This window comes from Saccoglossus kowalevskii, chromosome 19 (assembly GCF_978046115.1).
Source record: "Saccoglossus kowalevskii chromosome 19, keSacKowa6.1, whole genome shotgun sequence".
Classification (NCBI taxonomy): domain Eukaryota; kingdom Metazoa; phylum Hemichordata; class Enteropneusta; family Harrimaniidae; genus Saccoglossus; species Saccoglossus kowalevskii.
In genome coordinates this window covers 31,513,627-31,530,740 of record NC_140659.1, presented here as the reverse complement: position 1 = coordinate 31,530,740, position 17,114 = coordinate 31,513,627, and the positions used below count along the sequence as shown (strand labels likewise).

At 33.6% G+C, this 17,114-nt stretch overlaps 2 protein-coding genes across 4 annotated transcripts in view; both read right to left on the bottom strand.

Annotated features, from left to right (window-relative positions):
* LOC100329065 (Zimp10-like protein) overlaps positions 1-6,135 on the bottom strand; it is a 45,883-nt gene extending 39,748 nt beyond the window's left edge. For all 3 annotated transcript variants that reach the window (XM_085493870.1, XM_085493871.1, XM_085493872.1), the window contains exon 1: positions 5,987-6,135. The gene's annotated coding sequence lies outside the window, so the exon portion shown is untranslated. The remainder of the gene's footprint in view (positions 1-5,986) is intronic.
* Positions 6,136-13,025: 6,890 nt separating this feature from the next.
* Positions 13,026-17,114, bottom strand: part of LOC146731473 (zinc finger MIZ domain-containing protein 1-like) — a 175,795-nt gene continuing 171,706 nt past the window's right edge. The window contains exon 6 of the mRNA XM_085493796.1: positions 13,026-13,154. Within this exon, the coding sequence (XP_085349922.1) occupies positions 13,026-13,154 (129 nt within the window). The remainder of the gene's footprint in view (positions 13,155-17,114) is intronic.

Here is a 17,114-nt window from a genome sequence, read left to right as displayed (position 1 = left end):
TCGTAGATAAGAACACTTAAAAGTCACTTTAGTTTGGAGAACATTCTGATAAAGATTTGACGCCAATAAATTTGAACCAAGAAACCTGTTTTGTACATGTGTGAATGGGACAAGAAAAACAGCTATAGAATACAAGTAATGCAGAAAAAAACGCATGGTATTTACCCATCTTCAGACAATGTTACTGAATAACTACACTAACCTGTCTGGGTAATAAGCAGATTTAGACACAAACAAAAGGTCTGTATACACATGTAGGCGACGCTTTCATGGTGAGAAGGGCCGTAAATGTCAATGCAAGCACGACCATTCTACAATTGCCCGTTTGTATTACTTAGGTCACTCTTCCCTATTCTGTTAAGTTCGGGAGCAGTTAATTTGTTAACAATTGTTCAGCCATACAAACGTAGTAATTAAAGAAAGCCATTCCATTGAGAGGACCTCCCCTTTGACTTGCCAAGTGAGACCACACAGTCTACAGTATACTGCCAGATAGTGTAACTGCAATCCATTACAGTTTCATGTATACAGTGGAGGCGGCATACACGGATGAACACCATCCCATTTACACTCAACAAAAACACCAATACTTCGACACTGTACCACATTGGGACATTTTGCATAACAAAAATCAGCACCAGAAAAGAAACACAATTAATATTCATTATGACTACTGACTCTAAAACTAAGTATGGTGGAATTGACAGTCACAAGTTGTGTTTTGCCATTCATAAACCATTTCTCTTTGAAATAGAATAAGAATGAAACAAATTCAGCTGGATTATTCTAATTGAAAGGGCAATTAAGATTTGGACAATAATAGAGCAAATTATGAATAAATTAATATTCATATGATTTGCAATTTTACATAGTATTATAGATTAGAATAATCAAATCCACTGGTAATGCTGATACTACATAGAATACATTATGGTTATCATATAATAAAGTTGTATCACAGTCTCTCAAATACATATCGAGTAATATGCAGTCAAGTTTAGCTTTAAAACTTTACGAAACCAACGCATTTTCTCTATTAGAAGCAAATCTTCAATAGAGGCCCATGTAGATGTAGCATGTATTGTAAACTACGGTAGATCACTTGTTTTAACTATATTTTGGCGAGTGCTTGCAGTACTACCAGTACTAGGGCAAATATAGACAGAGATTTACATGTAAGTTATACATCAAGTTGTATGTACATTGTATGGTTGGGGACATTACATAGTACAGCGTGTGACAAACAGCTATATATAACATTGCTATTTTACTTTTTTTCACATCTCTATAACAAAATAAATACTCTTGTTTGTCATTAATTACAAAAAAAATTTCTAATTATTTGATGTGCATATTATAATTAAAATTTGCATAATTGAAACAATTGACTGAGAATGTTCTGTAAGTATCTTATTATTACCATACCAAAGATGAAAATATAGCATCAAGAAATCTTTTTGTACGTATCAGACTTTTATGGAATCAATAGAGTCTACACTGCCTGCAGTCAGCAGGTATGATTAGGGTAACTATCAATGACTATCAAAGGAAAGTACATGATTTTATGAACACTTACTATATAGTAATACTATAATCAAGTACTTTAAACACAATATGACCATGGAAAATGTTTCAATGTCACAACCACAATTTAGATCCGTAATTGTCTATTAGGAGTACATTTTTAATAGAAATGCAAATAATCCAAAAGTGGCATTTATTGTAGATATAACTATACATGGCTGTCATTTTTATGTTAGTCTGTTAGTGTATGTGCTACATAAATAGAGACAAATATAAAAACAGTGTTGTTCACAATAATATGTGTAAACCGTTTTTCAACCAGTGATATGATTTTAAAAAAATCTTCAAAATATAAAGATTATATGGCTTAGAGTGTGTTTGCTGAAAAACACACTATTTATTCTTATTCTTGTAAAACGTTTACGAGCAAGAGAAAAACAGATCATGTTATGCCAGCATAATGTGGCAGAGTTTAAGCCCCTTTGGTAGGGTGGTATCAGCACAACACAACTATTGCATAATACTTAACTGGCATGAACACTTTACATCAGCATAATGGGAACTAAATATGGCAAAGTTTGCGATTCCTTGGAATGGACAATATCGGCAATCATTCTCAGCTGATGCTGTAAGTGCATTGGTGTTTCACAGTCAACTGTATTTATTTATTTCAAAGTAGGAAGGCTCGCAATGACTTGTGTCGAAAACTAAGATTGCTATAACGATCTGTATAAAAATCAAAACATTACTTGTTGATGAGATAGTGCCTCTATCCTGTGGGTACCATAAGTTGTGACACAAGAATTTAGTGTATATATTTTCACATTTTGTAAAATTGTCACCAAATTTCATCAACATTTTTACTATACAGATATTACTTTCAGTTTTTCATCATAAGGATTGTCAATATTTATCAACATTTCATGTGAACTGTACAAAATAATTTTGTTGCTGGTGCCAAAATTTTATATTGACATTCATAATGTTAACTATCAGGCACAACTTGCGCACTAACACAGTATTTTTTATAAATATAAGCATATTTATAGTGAAATTCAAATAACAGATATAAATTCATGAAGTCTGAATAAAGTTGATGGTTTTGTTAGAAATACACATGTTCAGTATAACGAATATTTGGGTATTCAAGCACCTGCAGTGCACTGGATTATTGTATCATATGTAGACGTAGTTGGTTACACTCATCACGGACATGTAATAGTGCTGAATGATTACATAACACAGCTAAGTGCTGCTATGGAAACATTGCTGTTTTAAGTACAGTTAAGTTTTGAAACAAACTAAGTATGAATGTCAGTTATTAAAAATAAATATAATATTAATAAATTAAAAAAAAAAAAAAACGATAAATAAAATCTAATAAAATAGTTACGAAAAAGATAAGATGGAATTAGAAAAACTGTTTATTCAATCTAGGTGTTTAAAGTAGTTCGTACCTGGTACAAGAACAATTCATTAGGTTCGTACAGTTGCTCAGATACCTGCTTATACTGGAAAATCAATAATTTTCACTCAAATTTCACTATTTGGAAATTCACTAGCACTCAAATACACAGATTTAAAAATCAGTTTATAATTTAGAAGTTAGTCTATTGTTTTATTATGGTACGGATAACAAAAACGTTTTTGTTCAGCCCTTTAGCACATTCAGATATTTAAATGTGTTAGCCTGTGAATACTTTGGCATGTATTAATCACAATAGGATTTTAGTGTTGAACATGAAAAAAAAGCAACTAACTCCCTAGGTGGGTGTTGTACCAGACACTTGCTGAGATTTAGTCATTTTGATAAAACACTGGTTAGGGTTCGCAGGTGGTTGGGTTTGGCCCAGTAGCTTTGTTGACACCGGGATATTAGTGTATTACCATGATTCTAACAGTGGTCTTACAGCCCTATCTGACACATTTTAAAAAACAAATGATAACAGAGCATCAAAAACCTTAAACTAAGATCTCATCTATCTAACTGCATTTCAAAATCTTTTCGTATCACAATTCTAATACTAAACAAGCTGATTGCTTGCTGTTTGTGACCGCAAACACAAAAACAAATTTTTGACAAACAGCAAATGTGGAACAGCAGTTATTTTTTTATTGATTTACCTTATTAACCTGTTTGACCCTGGTTTTAATAGAATTAAGAATACAGAGGGGCTTGTAGGAAATGCACAAGTCACTTGTGTGAAAATTAACTACTGAATATAAAATAGTTGGAATCCCTACATCCTGCTATCATGGAATTGACCAGGTAAGTGATATCTTTCTTGAAACAAACTCATCATTTTTAACAAATGAAGACGGTAACATGAGACTCCCCTTCAGTTTCACAAATGTGTCAATTCATGTCGTCATGGAAACATGTTTACTGAACTAGAAAGCTGCCAGTAAACTGATACCTGTTATGAATGTTCACTTGTTCATTACAGTTAACAAAATCACAAATCTAAATTATATTCCATTTTGGATGAAAATATCAATAAATATATTAAATTTGTCAGTCATTTATTTTTATGCTTGCACTATCTGTTACACAGAACATGGTTAGAAATAAATTTCTAAAGTAGAAATTGTCAAGTTCTACAAACACTGGTCCTTATTTTCAGTCTCAGCTCAATAACACAAGGTTCATCCTAATACTTCCTTAATTTCAAGGGTTTTCTAACCATAGATAAAATCTTGAAAATATTTTTAGAACTAGGACAGAATAGGGAACTTCTGTTTGTTTGTTTTTGGTAGAAAATAAGACTGTCCCGTCACAAACAATTATTAACTAACTGATTTTAGGTACAAAATAAGGGATTTACCTGAAGTATTATTCTAAAAATTGTTAAATTGGGAGAGGCAAGAAAATTACTACTTAAAGAAATGCAAGGGAATTATTAATTTTTGTATTTATTAGGTTTCACCAACATCCTCTTCTACATAAAATCTCAAATTTAGTTATTCTTAGACCAGGGAAAGGCACTGTGTTTATCACCCAATTTTAATTTTACCACTTATTAAGCACAAAAATGATGTGTACTAAGACCAACATTCAGTGGGACAAATTATATAAACTTTTCACTGTCCCATAACCAAAGAAAGCAAGATGAATAGACAGCATATATCCTTTGTTTACTAAATCTAAAACCCACACAATTCACTGCTGTTGATTTTAGAAAACTTTAGCTTTTAAAATGAACTTAATCTTTTACTCACCAGTTATATACACGTTATATTATCACAGCATGATAACTGACTTGATTTTTATCTAAGAGTGCAGTTGCTTGTGAATTCTTTTAAACGTGGCCACAGAGACACAAATAACACTGTTTTTGTAACTGTCAAATTTATATTTCTAACAGTTTGGGATATTGAAAAGACATGCCTGCTCAATTGTATATGCAAATGACTTTTATCTGAACTTTTGATCTTATAGGACTGGTTGGGATTGGTGCCAGGAATCTCTAGTAAAAATTGACTTATGCACTCAAATTAAAGCTTGTCTGTTCACGAACCCAAACGGTGACCTCAATTTTTAAGTCAGCGGAGCAGGTTGCTGCAGCAGTGACTTGCCACTCTGGGTTGTTGTGTTTAGAAATACAGCCTTTGCTTTTGTAACAATAGACTTCTTTTACGTATACCTATTGTACTAGAAACTAGTGAATTGATATGCAAAGTGTGATAGAGTGTAGGTGCCTTATACAGTACTGTACTGTCTATGCAACCAAACCAAATACTGAGCAACATAGCAGTTGACAATTTGTACAAATACGGTTCAAGTCAATTGTTAAATGGACAATAAAACACTCAACATAGATTCACCTTTTAGTTGGGGCTAGCTAAATATTAATTCTGGCATTGAAACTTGTTTCTGATCTTGGTCTTTAACAAGAGGGACACTTTTAACTCTTACAAAAAGTCACCCAAGGCCGGGTCAACACAAAAAAAAGACAACAAAAACCATAACCGGTCACATTAATTTGTTGACTTCACTCGCAACACAAAACACACAACATTGTAGGAACAGTAGCCGATTGAAGCTGATTAATTTAACGTGTCTCATCTTTATTTTTACTTGATTATTCCTGTTGGTGTTTTTTTTAACACAGCAGATTGCTGTCATGAGTGATAATCGTACCCAGTGTACTTGCCGTTAAAAATGACGGATACACATATCAAAACTAATCGCACTGCTCGCATGCTGATTGAATTGTTGACAATCTGAGTCGAGTGACAATCAGCTGGCATGAAATGAACGGGCTTGTTAGGACATTAGTGCTGTTAATAAAACAATAAAGAGCACCAAGTAGGAGGAGATAGAGGCCCATAGGTACACACAGCGCGCCGTACATGGCTAACATGAAGCAGTCTAGATCATTGTGTTCTGACTGGTCACATGGTATCAATGCACCTTTCATGTAGCTACTAAACGCTAATATTTATACATAATGTAACTTACACTCATACTATCGTCCACTTGTTGTCTGCTCGTAGCTCTTGGTAAAATCACAAATACAATCACAAGGCTCCAAAGTGACCAGTAAATCCGCTATATTACACACACCTTCACAAGCTTCAGCTTGTCTGTGTCAATGGACAAGGCTTTTTGTTGAATGATTTAACCTCATTCAATGACTGATCATTGGAAGGAACCATTACAGTTTAAGAGTGAAACAGCTCATGTTTTTGAGGGACAACTTCTCCATACACCTACTGTAACATGAGTCATCCTTGAACTAATAACCCCAAAACAGGAAGTTATTTCCAAACACATATAAATATCATCAATTTTCACTTCCTATGATCATGTTTACAAAAATCTAGTATATGAAACTCCCCTTAAAATATTTTGGTCAGGTCCACCAACACAGCTCTTGCCTATTGTGTACACTGTGTGTATCACTAACAGAACAAAAGCCAGTACTTATGAATATTAATGAACCTCATGTATTTGCATATCAAGGTAGTGGTATAGTTAATGATTAAACAAGACAAAGACAGAAAGGCTATCTCTACTGCCTTCTATTCTCAGTATGTGTAAACCCACCAAGGCTCAAAACCAAACAAAAAAGACCATATAACACCATACTACAACACAAAATGAGGCAAACAACATGTTTGTAATGAGGAAAGAAAAGATTTTTCTCAACAAACATATATTGCAAAATGACTCAATGACCTTTTTGGGGTAGAATACAAATCTGCTGACATAGCATGATGAAGTATTTGCATGACTTTTACTGATTGTATGAAAAAAACATATTGAAGCTCATACAAGTTTTATTTTCTTATTTTGGACAGGCTAGGACTTCACTATACTTTATACTACCATTATTGCATGGGCAGATCATTCTTTTATCATAACTACACTATCCCGCTTAAAAGCAGTTGTACAATCATTTTTTTTTTGCATCTGAAATAAATTTATTCCATTTAAGAAGATTTATTTAATGAAGTTTAATTTATAAATATACCTAAAATGGATGATGGTTTAAACGGAAATATATTTAGAGAACTTATTGATTAAATAAATTTTGCAAATTAAACAATTATTTGAATAAATAAATAAATAAATTTTCAATAAGTAATTAAAAACATTTTGTTTGAATGAATTTATAGTAGTCTTAATTATATTTGATTTTTTGGACAAAATTGAATTAAAATTATCAACAATTAAAACAAATCAGTTTATAAACAGCATGTAATTATGTAATATGTTACATAATAGTATGAGATGGTAGATATTTGTAATATATCTTTTCCTGAATCACTGCCTACAATATAAATGAAAGCACTAATTCTGTTCTTATGTACTTTACTGATAAACCACTATATAAGTAATCAGATCTGAGTTGTCTCTAGATGGAAAGAATAACCATGACACTCATTCACACTGTTATTTCTTCATCAATTCACTTATCAAGTGGTTTCCGCAGAATTAAAACTTTATATTGGACCTCTGGTTGAAGGAATAAAAGACAGATTTTGCTTTCATATCCTGATAAGTGTTGTTGCATTTGAACTTGTGAACTTTTACTTTCATCTCAATCAAAAGACCTGTTGAATTTTCAGACTGATCTTGCCGCCAAACAACACCTGCCCATTTTTTTTGTAAACAGGCTATTCTTAATAACTTTAACAAAAGAAAATAAAAAGACGTTGGTACTTTATGAAGCAGTAGATTGCCACAGCGATGGTATTAGTGTATTTTTAATGGAGTACAAGGAATTTTTGGTGACAAAGAAATTCCTAGCCAAGCTTTTCAAAGGATCTCTGTAAGTTGATAAGTACAGGGCGAGACGTGTGTTAAATGCAGTCATGATATAATAGTTTGGGTGTAACCACGACCAGGGTTTGTTATTTTGAGAAACGAACAACGTGTAAACAGTTGCTAGCATGTATTGTAACAGCCAAAGTTACATTGTAAGTTGAATTTATTGTGCGCTGGTCCATTTCAAAGTAACACGATATGCACGGCTGTACAATCAACTGTTGTGACAGTAAAAAGAAAAGCGGTGCCGCACAAAGTATCAGTTTTAAGCGCAAAATTAGGTCTGAAAACGAACACTAACTATGGGACTTGCCTTCTAGATATAGTCATGAGAATACCAACAATAGACACAAAATTTAAGTAAATTGTTGCACAAAGTGTTCTTAAGTAACCATTCAGTCTACTCGCCCCTAGTATGTATACTGGGATTAAAGTAAGCTTAGTTACTAGTATCAACACGTTCAGTATTTGTGTGTTTATTTCTTTTATTCACAACCTTTTTATTTTGGTTTACAAAAACATAACAAAACTACTTTTTAATTATTTGCCCTCGAAAATACCATAGTACAAGTTTGGAAACTAACATCGTGAGATATTTTGATTAAAAAATCATCAATGTTTGAGAGTAAATAAATAAATAAGTAAAAACAAGACAAAAACATTTGATTTAAAAAAAGACATTTCTGTTGAAGAATTCCAAAAATGTCTTATATGAGCAAAAATATGTTGTGATAAAATTGATGAAATAACAGTTTATTTTATGAGTAAAACTGTCACTCTTGTCTGTCTTTTTGTTAGAAATGAACCAACCAACCTCACATAAAACCAAAAAGAAATTGAAGTGAAGTGTAGACAATTATGTGTGTTGCAAATCCCAGCAATCCATTTTGTTTGCACCACAAAATAGAAAGTTACAGTTTCATATCAAATTCAAAAGACTTAAAAGAATTCAAGGACATTTCATCAGAATTGGCAAATAGCCAGTAAACATGGGAAAAGTTTCCTACAAGCAATATGTGTGTTTGTCATGTTATTTAATTGAACTAATCATCTCTAGAGGGCGCTGTCCACAGATTGGAGAACCATGTTTGATTGTTTCATAGCAACCTATAATCTACTGTAGAATGCTTCATGTTTCCCTATTCATTCAACCTATTTATTTATTCAGTAGTTTTAATGGGGTTCAGTAGATGATACAAATTTCTAAATTAATATTTCATTATGTATTCTATTCTATTATCATAGAAAATTTTAATATTGATGATTTAATAATGAGAAATTGTTTTTCTTTTTAAAAATGCAAGCGATAAAATTTTATTGTATTCTTTGAAGCTAGAAATTGTCATGACAACAGTATTCTAACTGAAAATTAGGACATGAAAAGCTGGCAGTACCATCCTATAATTTCATTAGACAAGACTACTATTAGTTGACTCTGATATCAAAGTAATACTAACTTCCTTATTGTCATCTCAAGAAGTAGCATATAATGGATGCACGTATCTAGGTCTATGACCTGTTACATCTTGAAATGTGTAAAGCTTGTAGATCAACTAAACAATCAGATTCCATGGCAACATCCTCCTTCTGAAATCAAGGAATGTAGTAAACTAAGGTAACCCATTTTTTCAAATTCATAACACCTTTATAATACCAAACAATGCCATCTACTGTATCAAACTGAATCAATACTTTGATAATTAGACATGTTTCACACTAGTCCTTGCCCTAGTTTTAGGTAAAATGTTACGATTTTGACACTACAGAGAAGATAGATCAAGAAAAGTCTGAAATGATTCCAACTTGCCTATATTTTTATAATGTATGTAATTAAAATAAAATGATTTTTTGTCATTTTAAAAAACAGTATATAACATCAATTTAATTAAATTTCTTTTGAATTAAATTGCTTGTGTTCAGATAATAAAATTATAAAATGTCAGAATAAAAAATTTGATTAAATAAGAAGAAAAAACATTCATGAACATTCAGATGCTCTGAAAACTATAAAAATGTTAACGTATAGTAATTATTTCATATCGTCCCAAGACTTCAATAAAACATGCCAATAAGTCTATAAAGTATGATGAAATTTGAAATTGCTTTCAGAGAATATCAGCAAGATATTAAGCATTAATTAACTTATATATGCACTTTTTTAACAAAATCACATAATAAACTCAATCTTATTAAAATAATTAAATGTCATCATAGATATAAAACAGGATAGTATTCTCGACTCCCAAAATTAATTTAGACTTGGCATTTTAAATATTGACAAAGCCATTCCTTTTCAATTACAACCCTCCCTGAGTTTATATATGATTTATATTTTAATTATTCTAATTGTTATTTAGAAATTCCTGCTAGATGTCAAATATATGATTCAGATTTCTTTAATGACAACCTTGAGCTGAGAACACATTCTTAGTAGCAGTGCCCTTTAACTTAACTTTAATATTATAGAAGCTAACTCACTGTTATGTGAGGCTGGATAACATGGTATTAGAGTCTCCCTAACTCATTGATATATATATAGCTAGGTACTATGGTATTAGAGTCTCCCTAACTCATTGTTATATATATAGCTAGGTACTATGGTATTAGAGTCTCCCTAACTCATTGTTATATATAGCTGGATATTATGGTATTAGAGTCTCCCTAACTCATTGTTATATATATAGCTGGGTAACTCACCACTATATATGACTGTTAGATGGAGCAAGAAGTTGAGTAACTCACTGTTGTATGAGGCCAAAGGTTTAAACAACAACAACGTCCTTCCTATCATCCTCTATATTTTTATTTTTAGGAAAGTTCAAAACAATCCTTTACTGAGGAACAACAACACTAAGCTCATTCAAAGAAAAGGAAATGGATCTATATTTAATTTCAAACTCTCGCTAGACAAACCATTATTTATATGTCTCATACATTTTTTTTCAGGAAAGTTTGAATTATTTTTTCATTGCCAAGCTTTTTACAAGGCAATAAAAATGTCATCATGAAATGTTACTTACCCAATGTAGTTGTTTCTAACCTCATCATTCAGATTTGTTACTATGGTAACTGGAAAATTGACTATAAATTTATAGTGTGTCTCCAACAAGGGATAAACTTAAAGTTGTCTCAGGAGCTTTTAGAACATGAATAATGAGACTCATAATAAGAAGGAGACTTTTTGACCTAAAATGACTTTTTTGAATCTTTATGCATAATCAATTATTTTTTCGCGGTTTACTTTGAAGTTTTAGTAGGACAACAATCTTGTTCTGATAGGTTTAGGTAAATAAATACATGTGTCAAAAATTCACTCTGACTTGTCGTTATTGTACCCACATTACTGTCAAATCATATACATATGGTAATTTGATTTCTATTACAGTCATATTGTAAATACACAAGTATATGTGCAACAAATTTTGTTTATTGTTTTACTAAATTCGATCTGACATGTGTACTTTTATCATCATCAATAAGTTGAGTAATAGTTGTTTTCACATATTTTTTTAATACTAGTAACTGCTGTCTCTACTGATATTTTATATAAAAAAATTAAAAATGCTAAATATGTTTTTGAGAAGTATTTAGATTACTTTACAAATAAAAAACACAGGATTGCTTTGACAAGGTTTAGAGTATTGGCACATTTCTTACCAGTTGAATCTGGAAGACATTCAAGGATTAGGAGAGAATAAAGACTATGTAAAATACATGAGTGTAAAAATATTGGAGATTAAAAACATTACCTATTTCATTGTCAATATAGCATTTTCAAACAATGTAAAACAGAAATTTTTTTCAGCTCTTATTTATGAGCGACTTTTTCAAAATTTCAGTATTGACGATCTATTCATTGAAATTTTTTTATTTTTATTTTTTAGATCTGTTTCAGTCTTGTAGTGATGTCTTTTGCTCTTTTGGACATTACCTTACTTTTGTTTGTATACGTTCCAAATTAAAGATCATATCATATTTTTGATTGTGCTAATTGCAAGAGCACATGGCAACTTATTTGAAAGACAGGAAAGACTGTAATCTGATTCATACTGCCTAGTAAACAACATGCTCTGGGAATCAAACCCACAAGCTTCCTGTTACAATGCATATATACTTTATTTGCAAAAGAGGAGTGGGTCACTGTTTCTTGCTTGAGGTGTACCAGGTAACAGTAAAGATGACAATTACATAATAAAAACGGCATGGCGACATGGTGATGGCAGGATTACGATCTAAGCTAATTATTTATTCTGAGCATGCTCAGTTATTCTCTCAGTGCAATAGGGGGAGGTAGTTTTTGATGAAAATCATGAAAAAGACCCACTTAGGATTTTTAGGTTTGGAAAAAAAAATTACGTGCATAATCGGCTGAGACTTGATCGTCAACCTGCCAAGTTTCATCGATATCTGCTGAAGAATTTCTGAGGAAATGTTAGAGACACCACAGACTGAAAATTAAAATAAGAATTAATAGTCCACCTTTCAGGCTATGCCTTAAACGGGGACTAAAAATCAGCAACCAATCAAATTAGTTGTAACAATTCATGACTGCATATCACTGATTTGTTGTTCTAGGAGAATCATGTTACCATGGATATGCAAGAGTGATTGATGGACGGTGTCTACAATAACAGAAATGTCATCATGTCTTTTATTTTTATCAGATTGAGACTTTTGAGTCATTTATGGATGAAATGACAACTATTGCATCTTCTTCGGCATTGGTAAATCAACAAAATCAAGTGACAGTGTATTTTTCGCTGTACTTACGTATATTAATCTCATCACATTTCATCCCAAATCACTGAACAACAACAACAACGACAAAACACAATATGTTTTTATCAATGCAAAATTCCACCTAAGGTGTTTGACCATTAGAAAACTCAAGGAGATGGTAGAAAAACTATGCAAATTATTTAGTTTTCACTTAGTTTTGAAGAATAATGTTGGTATTTGTTTTTGACTTTCTTCTATGAAATGTGTATGATTTAGAAATAAATTTTGTAGTAAATGTTTTCTTAAATGTACCATATATCACCTCTCTGACTTTCTCATGGTCATCCCCTAATATCAAAAAATTAAAATAGTCACTCGTTTGCACTCCACACACTAAACTAGGATGTGTTTTCTAAAAACCTGAATGTATGTGGCCACCAGACCTCAAAACATGCTGTGACAGTTAGATTCCTATCCCAGACTACAATCATTAATCATCCAGACGCACTCATCCATACATCAACATATTACCTGCAGATTTAGGTGAAAACTTATCTCGATGTGCCGCACACATAGCGAGCAACCTGTATCCCAAATCTAAATCATATCCTTGCTGCGCTGCTACTCGACTAACAACCTTTAGAAAAAGAAGAAAAATAAATGTTTTATCAGTCAGTATGTAGTTTCTCTTTTCAAAGACTTTTCAACCCAATTGTGGCTCCATTCTTTGAATGGTTAACTAGCAGTTCTTACTGGTTGTATGTCATAAACTATAAATTAAATACAACCGATCAAATCCATAGGATTCAGTAGAAAACCATTACGGGTATATTTATTAGGTTTCCATTGGTTGCTAAGAAAACAATGTAGCATTGTTCATAATTACCACTCAATATCAAGACATTAAGTGCACATCTTATCAGCAAAGTATGAAAAGCCAAGTATGGATCAGCAACAAATGTCATTCCATCCAATATGTCTGATTGCCAATTATTTTTAAATCACAATAGAACCTTAAGGCAGCAATTGCATAGCTTATTCCTAATTCTGAAAGAAGATGTCACTCATATTTACTCATGTTTGGATAAGCAACAAATTCTATCCACTATATACGTCAGCACAATGTCTAAATTTATCTGATCTGACCGAGATGAACCCAATCAAACCATCAAAGTGGTCAGTGCAGTGTAATCCCCTCTTTCATTGTCAAGGTTTCCCTTTAAACTCAAAGCTAGCGTACATAAGTGATGCTGAACAATAGATGTTTATAACGTCACAGGGTTGTTTACTGTCAACAACGTTGGTAGCAGTGACAATTTGTATTTTGGGTTGTTAGGGAGTCACGCAGCAGCAACTTATTTTATGGAAAAGGATTTGAACAAATCATATTCATGTGTTTTTTGTTGATTGTTTCACCGTTCAAAATACTTAACAGGGCAGCACATTTAATATGGTGACACTATTTTATGTAAAGTCTGCAGAAGCTAGAACAAGGGTCACGCCATGGCACCTCACACCAGTAATCAGAATAACAGTATGCATGAAAAGTTGACGTAGTTCTACCATACAAAAAACAGGATATAGGACCACCTAGAAAGATATGACACATGGCCACCAATAAAGTTATGACACATGGCCACCTACAAAGACATGGCACATGGCCACCTACAAAGACATGGCACAGGGCAACCTACAAAGACATGATGAAGGGCCACCTACAAAGACATGATGCAGGGCCACCTACAAAGACATGGCACAGGGCCACCTACAAAGACATGGCCCAGGGTCACCTACAAAGACATGATGCAGGGCCACCTACAAATACATGGCACAGGGCAACCTACAAAGACATGGCACAGGGCCACCTACAGACATGATGTAGGGCCACCTACAAAGACATGGCACAGGGCCACCTACAAAGACATGGCACAGGGCAACATACAAAGACATGGCCCAGGGCCACCTACAAAGACATGGCCCAGGGCCACCTACAAATACATGGCACATGGCCACCTACAAATACATGGCACAGGGTCACCTACAAAGACATGACACAGGGCCACCTACAAAGACGTGATGAAGGGCCACCTACAAAGACATGATGAAGGGCCACCTACAAAGACATGATGCAGGGCCACCTACAAAGACATGATGCAGGGCCACCTACAAAGACATGGCACAGGGCCACCTACAAAGACATGGCACAGGGCCACCTACAAAGACATGGCACAGGGCCACCTACAAAGACATGGCCCAGGGCCACCTACAAAGACACGATGCAGGGCCACCTACAAATACATGGCACAGGGCAACCTACAAAGACATGGCACAGGGCAACCTACAAAGACATGGCCCAGGGCCACCTACAAAGACATGGCACAGGGCCACCTACAAAGACATGGCCCAGGGCCACCTACAAATACATGGCACAGGGCAACCTACAAAGACATGGCACAGGGCCACCTACAAAGACATGATGCAGGGCCACCTACAAAGACATGATGCAGGGCCACCTACAAAGACATGGCACAGGGCAACCTACAAAGACATGGCACAGGGTCACCTACAAAGACATGATGCAGGGCCACCTACAAAGACATGGCCCAGGGCCACCCACAAAGACATGATGCAGGGCCACCCACAAAGACATGATGCAGGGCCACCTACAAAGACATGGCACAGGGCCACCTACAAAGACATGATGCAGGGCCACCTACAAAGACATGGCCCAGGGCCACCTACAAAGACATGATGCAGGGCCACCTACAAAGACATGGCCCAGGGCCACCTACAAAGACATGATGCAGGGCCACCTACAAAGACATGGCACAGGGCCACCTTCAAAGACATGGCCCAGGGCCACCTACAAAAACATGATGCAGGGCCACCTACAAAGACATGGCCCAGGGCCACCTACAAAGACATGATGCAGGGCCACCTACAAAGACATGGCACAGGGCCACCTTCAAAGACATGGCTCAGGGCCACCTACAAAGACATGATGCAGGGCCACCTACAAAGACATGGCACAGGGCCACCTTCAAAGACATGGCTCAGGGCCACCTACAAAGACATGATGCAGGGCCACCTACAAAAACAGGATGCAGAACGTCTAGCACTTTTCGATAATTTACAACCTACAAATATAATAATATTATATGTAAAAATTACTAATGCATCTTTGATGAGTAAATAGAATTATGTTCCATAATAATCCCAATAAACACACCTGTATCATTATTTTGGAGTAAACTATAAACGTTTTTTACGTTCAGAAGATCTGTTCAAAATGCAATGTAGTCATTCATAATTAATTATACTAATTATTAAATATTCCTTCACACATGGAATTGGCATTAAACAAATTTAACCAAAGAAATGAATGGCACTTGTAAATATATTTTTTTTTTACTAAAGTCCATGATTCACTCAATCTTTTTTTTTTAACTAAACTGTTTGGATGTACACACCTGTCTTACTGAACATCTGTTCCATGTTTTTTTCTAGTCCAGCTTTATTATGAATATTTTATCTTGAAGTGTGATTACAGTCATGTTGTGTCCTGTTTGATATGGGACTTATAGCGACTACACAACATGTGTAAAATACATTGTTTATTTACATAACATTCAAACACCCGGTGTGCAACAACCATTGGTGTGCAACAACCATCACTGTTAAATAAATGTATTTCTTACTTTTATAGTTAAACTAGATGCAAATTAGAAGTGACCAAATAACAAGATATGAAAAGATTTTCCTTGTTTTCCTAAATTTAATTGAATAGTCATTTCTTATGTATCCAAAGAGCCTTGTATAAAACATGTCCATATGTTCGATAATAAATCATACCATAAAATCATACTTTTTCAAAATGACATGTTATTTTTTTATCATGAATGAATCAATTCTTGATTATTATAATACATACAAAGCTGATAGACAGACATATTGTGAAATTAATTATGGAACTATGTTTATGGACACAATTATAATTTAATTACATCTTTGTGAAAAAAAAAACTTTGTTATTCAAAACATATTTCCATATAACTGGGGTTACTTCACCAAATCCTGTCATGATTAACATAAAATAATATAAATTATTATTTTACAAATTTGAATTTCAATTTTATATAACAAAAAATATTTAAACTATATGGTTATTTTATTCACAGTTCTTTTATTTTAAAATATGAGCATTCTCTTGATTCGTAATATTTGACATCTTGTTTTTCTTTCTTCATTCAGACTTTTTCCAACCTTTTCATTTATTATCATATATTGCTATTAACTGATAGAAAAAAAATGTATTTCTAATGATGCTGTAAAGATGATATTATTAATATTATAATTCCCATGTCAGCATCAAACATAATAATTGTGAAATTATTTGCTCTTAGGTAGTCAGACTGTTTGCAATTTTAGAGATAGTAACAGAGTTCATTGCTCACAACATAAGGAGTCTATTGTTTACTTTCTCATATAACCTAGGAAGCACGTTACTACTTACCCCTAACCTAAGCAGTCTCATAAATGTTCTTTGCATGACCTTCATGTAAATGTCACAAGACACTTCTGAGTGAACCATGATTAT